The 12,120-nt window shown below is 38.8% G+C and overlaps 1 protein-coding gene across 9 annotated transcripts in view; it reads left to right on the top strand.

The window, feature by feature from the left end:
* The window catches only part of POC1B (POC1 centriolar protein B), a 95,157-nt gene that overhangs the window by 66,269 nt on the left and 16,768 nt on the right, over window positions 1–12,120 (top strand). Inside the window, exon 11 of one of the 9 annotated variants that reach the window (XM_077845765.1) lies at window positions 2,045–2,110. The exons of 7 other annotated variants lie outside the window; for them this stretch is intronic. In XM_077845765.1, the coding sequence (XP_077701891.1) occupies window positions 2,045–2,089 (45 nt within the window). In that variant the 3' untranslated portion in view covers window positions 2,090–2,110. Of the gene's footprint in view, window positions 1–2,044; window positions 2,111–11,215; window positions 11,252–12,120 lie in introns of those variants that run through there. One more of the 9 variants, XM_077845766.1, reaches the window with a different exon arrangement.

Genomic DNA, 12,120 nt, shown 5'->3' with positions numbered 1-12,120 from the left:
TGGAGTTTATACAAAGAAAGTCCTTCCCTATTCCCCAAATATATCTCTAGCTACTCTTCTTAAGGTTTTATTTTTTTTTAAGTTTTTAAAAAAATTATTTATTTGAGAGACAAGGGAAGAGAGGGGCAGGCAGGCTCCCCACTGAGCTGGGAGCCTGATGTTCTAGGCTCTATCCCAGGACCATGAGATACTGACTTCAGCTGAAACCAAGAGTCAGACGCTGAACCGATTGAGCCACCCAGGTACTCCTTAAGGTTTTATTTTTGACAATTAAATCTGAAATTCTAGATGAATTAATTTTGGTTATAAGGTACATATTTCTAGTTAATAAAGTTATCTTCCGTTTGTATTGTTTCTTTCCTTGCTGATTTGAACCTTCCTAAAACTAAATCCTTATGTACTTTTGTCTATTTGGGGACTTTGTCTTCTGTCTTATTGATCTATTTGTTCTTGATCTATTTTCATAGCTTTTTAATTATTGTAACTTCAAAATATTTCATGAAAATACAGGGCACAAGTTTTTCCATCACATGTTTCTTTGATATTCTGGCCTATTATTTATCCATATGAACTTTAGAATTATTTTGTCCGTTCTCTAAAAACATCCTTTTGGAATGTCAATGGGAGTTTCATTCTATTTATAAAATAATTTGAGGAGGATTGCCAATGTTAGCATCTTGTATTTGCTCATCTAGGAATATAGTATTATAGACACGTGTTTTAAAGTTTCACTGAAGGAAGTTTAGGAGCATTCTCCTTATATGTGTGTGGTTTCCACAAAAACAGCCACCTTTTCTATGTTCAACTAAGCATTTTGTCTCTTTACTAAGGATGCACATAGACTCTCCCCACTAATTAGCTCTAAAGAGGTTAAGGTAATTTGCCCAGGAGTGCCTGGGTGTCTTAGTCGGTTAAGCATCCGAGTCTTGATTTTGGTTTAGTTCTTTTTTTTTTTTTTTAAGATTTTATTTTATTCATGACAGACACAGAGAGAGAGAGAGAGAGAGAGAGGCAGAGACACAGGCAGAGGGAGAAGCAGACTCCATGCAGGGACCCCGACGTGGGATTCGATCCCAGGTCTCCAGGATCACACCCTAGGCTGAAGGTGGTGCTAAACCGTTGGGCCACCAGGATTGCCCTTTTTTTTTTTTAAAGAATTTATTTATTTATTCATGAGAGACAGAGAGAGAGAAAGAGACTGGCAGAGACACAGGCAGAGGGAGAAGCAGGCTCCATACAGGAAGCCCAATGTGGGACTCGATCCTGGGACTCCAGGATCACACCCTGAGCCAAAGGCAGACGCTTAACTGCTGAGTCACTCAGGTGTCCCTGGCTTAGTTCATGATCTTAGTTAGCATCTTGAGATCAAGCCCTAAGTTGGGCTCTTTGCCCAGCGGGGAGTCTGCTTGAGATTCTCTCTCTCTTCCTCTGCCTCCCCCCACCCGACCCCATCACATGTTCATGCATGCTCTCTCTCTCTCTCTCTCTCTCTCTCAAATAAATAAATAAATTAAAAAAAAAAAAAAAGAAAAGAAAAGAAAAAAGAGGTTAAGTAACTTGCCCAAAGTCACACCAACTGTGAAGTGATAGAGGGGAGCTAGGATCCATATGGGACTAAGTTCAGAGCCCAAATTCTGACCCCTTGCACTCTACAACTCCCCAAATAGTTAAACTACCCACACCACATGACTTATTCTGAATCCTAGTTTTAGCTTCCTTATTATCAACATGGCTTATTATCCTAAGTAAATTTCTTTACCATCGTGTAATACAGTAGCCAAAAAAGCCTAATGAGAATCTGTTTGAGGAGAAAGAGGGGACAAGTTTTGAGGACCTCAGTTCTTGGTTGGGAGCATATGGAGAAAGAGGCCCTAGTGTCAATATTATTAAGGAATTGGTTCTGCAGCCTGCTTTGCCTATTTCTACTTGCCAAGTACTTAAATCCTCGGCATATACCAGACTTTAACAAGCACAAATCCTTAACTTAGAGTCCTCACCAAAAAGAATTGTGTTTAAGACACACTGTCTCTTATTGATTATCCAGGAGGTGTGCCATATGGTGTGCTCATCATGGGCTGTTCAAGCCTAGTTGTGTGGATATAGCTTCCTGGTAAGAATAGTTATTTGAGCTATCGTATCTTTAAAACTTTCATAATAATATAATGACTTTACCTTCTTGAGAGGGCTTTTTGGTGACTTTTCTTTTACCGCTCCCCAACCTCATCCTACTACTGATTTCTGATTTGTGTTTGTTCATTGTTTTTAAAGGAAGGATATTCTTTGTGTCAAGAATTGCAAGTGCATAACTTTTCTCTGGTGGTGTTATTGCCATCAGTTCTGGTGCATGCAGGTTTACTTCCTTTGTAGAATAGATGATAACTTCCATTTCCATCAGATTCGGTTATGTATGATCTTTATAAAGTGAATCCTATTTTCCACTGACATTGATTTTTGTTTTTTAAATTTAAAATTTTTAGTTTGCATTCAGTTTGCTAACACAAGTATAATGCCCAGTGCTCATCCCATCATGTGCGCTCCTTAATGTCTGTCACCCTGTTACCCCATCCCCCCACCGATCTCCCCTTCAGCAACTCTGTTTTGTTTCCTAGATTTAAGAGTCTCATGGTTTGTCTCCCTCTCTAATTTTCCCCAGTTTCCCCTCCTTCCCTTATAGTCCCTTGCACTATTCCTTATATTCCACATATGAGTGAAACTATATAATTGTCTTTCTCTGATTGACTTATTTCACTCAGCATCATACCCTCCAGTTCCATCCACGTCGAAACAAATGGTGGGTATTCATATTTTCTAATGGCTGAGTAATATTCCATTGTATATGTAGACACATCTTCTTTATCCATTCATCTGTCAAAGGACATCGTGGCTCCTTCCACAGTTTCCTATCATGGACATTGCTGCTGTGAACACTGGGGTGCAGGTGCCCTTTGGTTTCACATCGGTATCTTTAGGGTAAATACCCAGTAGTGCAATTGCTGGGTCATAGGGTAGCTCTATTTTTAACTTGTTAAGGAACATCCACAGTTTCCAGTGTGGCTGCACCAGCTTCCATTCCCACCAACAGTGGAAGAGGGTCCCCACATCCTCACCAACATTTGCTGTTTCCTGTCTTGTTAATTTTAGCCATTCTCAGCAGTGTAAAGTGGCATCTTGTGGTTTTGATTTGTGTTTCCCTGATGACAAGTGATGTGGAACATTTTTTCACGACTTATTTTTAAACAGAGCTATCTATGTTTTCTTGGTTAATATCCCTAGTTTGCTGGGCTGGAAATCTTGTGGGCAAGGCTGGAAAACATATTCAAACTCCTGTTTTGTTTGTTTCTTTCTATTGATCTGAGGCACTTTTGCAACTCCACACCTATTTGCAGAATCCAGACGGTCTCTTCCAACCTTTCTTTTCTCTTACCGTTATTAATTCTCAGATCCCAAGGACTTGCAGTTCGAAGGGATCCAGTCCTTCCATGGTCACTGCTTCCCAGGCCCCACAGGTAGCTCTTCTTTGAGAGCCATTATGTAACAAAACTGCGTTACCATGTTCTACCTTTTCCCCATAGGTAGGGACTTGCAAACATTTCCTAGTTCACTTGGACAACATCCGTTTGAAGCTTCAGGTTCAGTAAAATAGATCTGCGCCCTACTTTGTCCATTCCCTAAAATTAATATTATGTAAAATGAATTAATTCTAAATGACCTCTAGCATCAGGCAAATTACCATACTGAGGAATGTCATTCTGAATTCTGAAATATGCATTTGGAGGATAATAATTAATAACTTAATGAAATTTGGGGATGATAAATAACTAAAATAATTTCTTATGTGAAGCAGAATTGGAAATGCATTATTAAGATAAAGTGAAGACAATTGTGTGCTTTGGAAAATTGGTTGAAAGTTTGAAAAATTTGACTAAGCAATGTGCTCTCCCAGATTTGTACTTTTAGAAAATTCTGCGTATTTTCTGTATTATTCTGTACACAGTGGAATTACTGAAAAATTCAAGATGTTAATGCTATCTTAAAAATTATTCTTTCTTTTTCAAGAATTGATTTATATCCATAAGTGTTCCGTGAATTATGAATGCATAAAACTATGGCTATTTACATTTTGGGCACTAATGTATCAGAGGGTCCTATCCTTTCCTCTCTACCTCTAGGAAAAACAGTTACTTTCTGGTATACAATTAAATGACTTGAACAATTTCACACAAATACGATTATTATTTAAAAACAATACATCACCATTTTTCAGATTGAGTATACTAATAGGTTTATACCAAATAGCATTGAGGAAAAAAATTGTTTAATTTCAAAATAAATGACTCTTTCCTTAAGTACACTTAAGACTTTTTATTTAGAGAGCAACAATTTTCTCTAAGATATATTAATAATATTTTAATCAAGTTGTTAATTATCTTTTTATTTGTGCTACTATGTGCTGTAACTATTTTTGTGTATTTATTAGTCAAAGGAAATGACAATCATGGAGTTTATATCTCAAACTCTCTTTTGTTTATTTTTAGTTTTCGCCTGGTACTCCTTCCAGGCAGTTCTCCTGGCAACAGTGGTGTTGCTGCTGCTAGTCGTGTGTCTTACGCAATTAAGCTCTTCCATTATATTCCCCTTCACCACTTACTTCATGTAAATATTCTAGCTATTGTATCCAGCCATTAACTTTTATAATTTTTCCTATAGTATTTTATAGTCAAAAAAGTTTTCCTCTAAACAGATTTTATGAGAAGCTAGGCAATGATTTATAAGCCAAAAAAAAAAATTAGAATGTACTTAAAGTTTTTGTCTTTTTCTCCCACCTCATTCCCTCCTGGTGCCAAAATATTTCTCACACCAGGGTAGGAGATTTGGATCTGGCCACAACAAGTAGAACTTAGTTTTATTTTTACTTTTTTAAAGATTTTATTTATTTATTCATGAGAGACACACACACACACAGAGAGGCAGAGACACAGGCAGAGAGAGAAGCAGGCTCCATGCAGGGAGCCCAATGTGGGACTCGATCCCAGGACCCCGGGATCATGCTGAGCCACCCAGGAATCCCGAATTTAGTTTTTAAACTCCATTTCTTATATGCCTGACACAAGAAAATCTGGAGTATGGAATCATTTGCTCTCTGGCCATAGCTCGGTGGACCCCAAATGAATGAATCTTGGGGAGGAATAGAAAATTCCTCAGAGGGATCCCTGGGTGGCGCAGCGGTTTGGCGCCTGCCTTTGGCCCAGGGCAGGATCCTGGAGACCCGGGGTCGAATCCCACGTCGGGCTCCCGGTGCATGGAGCCTGCTTCTCTCTCTGCCTATGTCTCTGCCTCTCTCTCTCTGTGTGTGTGACTATCATAAATAAATAAAAACTTAAAAAAAAAAAAAGAAAAGAAAATTCCTCAGAGAACTAACCACAGACAAGCTGGATTTCTGTAGGAGCCAAACTCAGGGTGGTGAACCTTGCGTTAGGATCATGAAGGGACATGATCTGGACTCAACAGATATTGTTCATTCATTTCTCAAAAAAGGAATGTACCAGGTCTTAGGTGGGAAATGAGGGCTGGGGAGAAGGATGCAGGTAGGTTATAAATCTGAGCAAAAGCTCTTGTGGAGAGTTACACGGTACAGTGAGAGTATGAACTGGGGGCATTTGACTACATTAGGTGTGTGGGTAAGGTGGAATCAGAGAAGGTTCTCCTGGAAAGACATTTGAACTGAGATATAAAACCTTGCTATTCTAAATGTGGTCGATGAATAGTATGCTGGAGCATCACCTGGGACCTTATTAGAAATGCAGATTCTCCAGTCCCATCCTCAATCTACTGAATTAGACTCTGTATTTGAATAAGACATACATTGGAGTTTTAGAAATGCTGATCTAAAGCTTCAGCAGGAGTTGAGGTGAGAGGGTTAGCAGGTCTGGAGTGTCCCAGATGGAAGGAACTGGTGTGTGCAGAGCTTGGTATGCCCTAGGAACTGCAAAGAGGAGCCCGGGATGGGTGCGAGTAGATAGTGTCCCGGCAGCCAAGAGAGGAGCGTTTCCAGGGCATGGGTATATCAACGTAGCCGAAAGCCAAGAGAAGGATTGAAAAACGTTTGATGAATTTGGCAGATTTTTGGTTACCATCGGGAGGGCTTTTTTGATGGAACAATACAGGTGCAAGCCAGTATGAAGTGAGTTGAGCAGTGAGTATGGGGAGAATGGTGAGCAAAAGAGACGGCTTGAATAGATCATTCTTTCATTCAGTACATTTGTAGAACATTGTTATGCACCAAGCAGTGAGAACGTACAGATGAAGAGCTAAGTCCAAAAATAGAGATATATGCCTAAGTTGCTATGGGAAGATGTGAACAGAATGGCCAAATAAGGAATGTGTGTGTGTGTGTGTGTGTGTGTGTGTACACATATGTGTGTGCAGACTGGAAGAAGAAGGTGGGGGACAAAAAGTTAATCAGGAATAACCTTCTAGGCGGGTTGATACCCCAAACAGATTCTTTAAGAATTTGCCTGATTATTTGGGAGGCAAGGACAGAGCTCAGTACCTGCATATGCAAGAAGGCTGGAGAGGGCATGGTGAATTCAGAATCCTGTGGGCACTCCTGACTGGCTGCAGCCTTGGCCGGAGTTGAAGGGATAGCAAGAGATGGGGCAGGAATGAAAGTGGATGTGAATGACCCTGAATGCTATTTGAAGGTGTTTGAATTACCTGGAGAATTTCAGGAGGACCAGTGAAGGATTTGAAGCAGGGGAGTGACGAGCAGATTTGAATTTCAGAAGAGGAACTCTGAAAACGTGACAAAGGAGGGACGTGAGAGGGAAGTGAGGCGGGAGGCGTGGGGTTTACAGTGGCAATCCAGACACAAGACGGGAGTGCTTGATCAAGAGCAGTAACTTCGGGAATGGAGACGAGCTGACTGACGTGGAATTTGGATCCACCATGTAGATCATTTACCAAGATAGGACACGGAGCTTGGGTAGAGCATCCAGCCCAGATGGAGGCTGGAGCATCTTTACCTGATGGATCCAGCCGTCAGGTTGCACACGTGTTCCCTGGCTGCCTTCGTAGTAAGTACTATAGCCATCACGATGAACCGTGATCCTGTCCCGTTCATCAGGACGGATTGTTAGATTGTTTGAGAAATGCTGCATATCTGGTAAATACCGGAACTGAAATATGAAGCACATGAAACTGGTTATGTTTGATGGCAGGAAATATTGGATGCATTTTAGTGGTGGCACAGCTTCCCTTTTAAGAACTGCCTTCCCCTCCCTCTGTGTGTGTGTGCGCGTGTGCACCCATGTGTGCACATAAATTATCATGATCGCTAACCACTCTTGGACAAAGTTAGAGAATCTAGTTCGTATTCTCTTTGACTCATGCCATCTGTGAAAAGTATGTTTGAATTTTGTGATAGTGTTTTTTTTTCCCCAAGAGGATATTAAATTATTTATTAATTGCATACAGTAGTAGCGGATGATGCACAAGCTTCAGTCCCATCTCTAATTTTATCTGATACTGTAATTCCGTTTAGATATATTGCATAGGATGTGCCAGCAATCATATTAATAGCCAGATAACCAAATAAAGTTCTTTTAACCACGAACTCCAGACCGCAGCACATTAACTGTCAGTTCCAACTACACCAGGTTTTCTGGAGACTGTGGCTTCTGTGCCCAGGCAAGTTGTAAATACATTTTCAGATAGAACCTGGTATCACCTTGAAGGAATTCTAACTTCACACTGTTCAGATACTTTTCCAAGATGGCTTCAGAGTAAACTAACTTTACACAGCACATTTTTAAAAAGACACATTTTCTTCAACTCTGTGATCAGACTATTACATTTAGCAATTGGCAGCATGAGTGCAAAAAATAAACTACATTAAAACCCTTTCTTGGGATGCTTTCCATCTTCCACAGAACAGAAACTGAAATAACCTATTATACAATTAATTAATCATGAAATTTTGCCCATTCACATGGGTATTGTCGAAGACGTTTCTCTGTAGTAGGAAGGCCCTGACACTACTGTGCTTGGCTGAGTTCACAAGTCTGTTGTAGCTGGTGGCTTCCCTGTCACTTCTCTGGCTCTCCTATCCTACTGAACTTTGTTTCCTGGCAGTAATTTAAACCTCCTGCCACTGCCCATAGCTACGGCTGGTGCTGGAACCACCATAACCACCTTAGTTTCATGGTTTGGCTAAGTATTGACCTCCACCACCCTAGGAGCCAGAGCTTCTGCCTCCAGAATTTCCTCCTTTCATGGGTCCAGATTTTAAAGATTGATTGTTGTAGATGCCCAAATCCCTGTAGCTACTGCCAAAATTGCTTCCATCATTACCGAGGGCATTATAGCCGTCCCCACTGCCACCATCACCTCCACCACCGCCTTGACTGCCCCAAAAACCACCTGACCCGGAGAAGTTTCCTACATGACCAGGGTTGTCATTCCCACCAAAACCACCTCCATGACCACCACCAAAGTTTTCAGAACCACTTCAGCCTCTTTGGCTGGATGAAGCACTGGCCATCTCTTCCTAGCTAGGACTCTTCTTACTTTGCAGTTTTGACCATTCGCAGTGTGGGATTTCTGAATGCCAGTCTTGTGTACGGAGTCATGGTCATCAAATGTTAATGCAAAGCCTGTCTTCTTGCTACTGCCTTGGTCGGTCATGATGTCATTCACTTCAGTTTTCCCATATGGTTCAAAATAATCCCTTAGGCGATATTCTTCAGTGTCTTCCTTAATGCCATCAACAAAAATCCTTTTCACAGTTAGGTGGGCACCATGTTTTTGAGAATCTTCTCTTGAGACAGCTGTCTTTGGTTCCTCAACTCTTCCGTCCACCTTTTGTGGCCTTGGCGTCATGGCTGCATCCACCTTGTCTACAGTTGCACATGTGACAAACCCAAAGGCTCAGCAGTGCTTGGTGTTTGGATCTCTCATTACTAGAAAGTCTGAGAGCATTCCCCAGGTTGTTCAGAATGGTTCCTCACTCTCATTGGTTGTTTCAAAGCTCAAATCTCCGATGAAGAGCTTCTACAACTGTTGGAACCCTGGGAGACTCTGACTTAGAAATGATGGTGGTGGGAGGGGAGACCTTAACAACGCTTGCTCAGTGGCATCCCTGGGTAGAAAATGAGTTTTATGGCAATATTTGTAAGTTATTTCTCCTGGACCATTTTTCCCCATGGTAATTGATTAAAAATAAAAAAAAAATCTCTCTATAAATGCAGTCATTGTTTTTATTGTCTTTGGTTTCTGGGTTTCTTCCACCAGCTAAAGAAGAAAGGGAGAAACACCCACAGCTTTTTATACATAAAAATGTAGGAAAGGAAAATATTGGATCTCTGTCAAATAGTAAATTGTTAATCAGAGTGTCTTGTTTTCAGCTATTTATAATGAAATATCTGTTATTGATATTCTACTTATAAGCTATTCTTCCTGGAAGCTTTATGCCGTAATTTTCTACTATGTCCAGTTATATAATCTTCATCAAGAGATGAAATATTTTATTTTATTTTATTTTTTTTGAGATGAAATATTTTAGATGAGATTCATAGATTTAAATTCTTGATGTTAGACTGACTTCCTGCATTATTATTAGGAAACCATTTTTTATCCCTGAAAATGATGAGACCAATATTTTTTAGTGGATGTTGGATCTTTCTCTACTAAATGTCTTTTAAAAATATTATATAGATTTTTCAGGCAGCTGCCTGAAAATGGAAACCTTGTGTGTGTATGTGTGTGTGTGTGTGTGTTTAATTACATCTCAAATGCAAATTAATATTACATTTTAATTACATTAAATATAAATTACATTAAATTTAATTACATTAAAATTAATGTTTTATTTTGCATTTGTCAGTGATTTTCATTTTAAATATATATTCAGTATATACTTATTTATTTACTACCAGTTAGCATTTATTTATTATAGTTCATTCATTTATTTGGTGGACTGCCACCTGCCCTTATATGGTTTGTTATCTAATTTGAGAAACCAGACATATAAAGAGGTGAAAAAAAAAAAAGAAAAAGGAAAACTTGGAGTATATTGCATAGAGATATATCTTTAATTCAACAAATTTTATTAATTACTTTATGTAATTATAAAGGGATTATTTTGAACCATATGCCTTACACATAGGAGTTACTCAGCAAGTTGTCAACTGTGTGAAGGAAAGGAAGCTGTGGCTTCTGCCCTTCTAGAAACTTGCAAAATTAGATTTTAGAAGAGTTAGGGGAGAACATAATATGTTATTGAGGATAGATAAGTGAATACAAACTATAGACTCTATACATTCTAACAATGACCTTATAATGTAGCTCAATATTATTTTCATTTTATAAATGAAGAAACTAAGGCCTAGGCAGGTCAAGTAATTTGTCACAAGGTTAATACACAAAAGATAGAAGGTTAAGGGTCTATGTGACTTGATGTCCCATTCATATAGACACTGTATTATACGAGAGCACAGAAAATTATATGATGTCAGAAATAGCAAAAATGCAAGAAAACATTGATAATTGCCTTAAGAAGCAAAATTGAATTTTTATAGAGATTTAGGTGAGGGGCAAATTTCATCTATTTGGGGAATATAAGGAAAGACTGCATTATTTAGCAAATGCAAATTAAAGTCAACTAATACAATGTACACTGTGTATACTGAATTCTCATAGAAAGCTTTCATTCTCTGTTTTTTGAATGATTTAATGAATAATAAATAGAAGGGTTGGTTCTCATACCCAGCTGTGAATATATATTACTGTTACAATCACAGTTATTATTAATTGTACTATAATATTCACATTATACTACATGATGAATAGAACAATAAATAAATACAATATTTGCTCTTTGAAAGATGTTCTGTAAAGCTTGCCAGTTTTCTGAATGTAGCTTTGTTGAATGATTAGATAAATCCTTCTTTTAAAATTGCTTCTTCATAGCCCTGAAACAAGTACACTCAGGGAGCTAAAGTCGCATTCAATTGAGTAAAGCATGATTTACTTTGTGTGTACAATTTAAAAGAATTATCTTATGATTTTTAACACACAGCTCACTTCTTTTGAATCTGGCACTTGAAGAGTTTTTAGGAACAGAAAACAAGGCCTGTAGGAAAGGCTAAGAAATGGCATTAGTTATCTGCGAGAATAAGCAACCTCAGAAAATAATTTTTCTTTTCTTTTTTTTTTAAAGATTTTATTTATTTATTCGTGATAGTCACACAGAGAGAGACAGAGAGGCAGAGACACAGGCAGAGGGAGAAGCAGGCTCCATGCTGGGAGCCCGACGTGGGATTCGATCCCGGGTCTCCAGGATTGCGCCCCGGGCCAAAGGCAGGCGCCAAACCGCTGCGCCACCCAGGGATCCCAGAAAATAATTTTTCAAAAATATATTCTAAGTAATGTCCTTGATTCTAAGAAAACTATGTTTTACAAAAATACTGAGGATAGTTATTTGAGGATATACTTTGACCTGTTTATTTGGTTGGCTTTCTGTGTACAGCACTTCCTCGACATACAACGAGGTTACCTACCTCCCAATAAACTGCATTTAATACATCTAACCTATCAAACATCATGGCTTAGCCCTGTCTACCTTGCCTGCCCTAGCACATTTATGCCTACAGTCAGGCAAAATCATCTAACACAAATCCGATTTTATTACAGACTGTTGAGTATCTCATGTGAGTTATGGAATACTGCACTAAAAGTGAGAAATAGAATGATTGAAAGTATATCAGTTATTTACCCTTGAGATCATGTGGCTGACTGGGAGCTGCGGCTCACTGCCACTGCCCAGAATCACCAGAGAGTATCATCCCCCATGCATATTGCTAGCTCAGGAAAAGATCAAAATTTAATATTGGAAGTATGATTTCTACTGAATGTGTATTGCTTTTGCACCATCATAAAGTTGAAAAAATGTAACTTGAAACATCATAAGTTGGGTTCTGTCTGAATAATGATCATGATACTAACATGGTGGCAATGTGTTTGCTTTTGAGGCACATATAATAAAATTGAAATGATACAGAAAATACAGAGTATAAGGTCTTCATGTAAGGATAATGTGAAATTGATAAAATATTCCATGTTTGT

This window comes from Canis aureus, chromosome 13, assembly GCF_053574225.1.
Source record: "Canis aureus isolate CA01 chromosome 13, VMU_Caureus_v.1.0, whole genome shotgun sequence".
NCBI classification, from domain to species: domain Eukaryota; kingdom Metazoa; phylum Chordata; class Mammalia; order Carnivora; family Canidae; genus Canis; species Canis aureus.
This window is presented reverse-complemented; position numbering and strand designations above follow the sequence as displayed.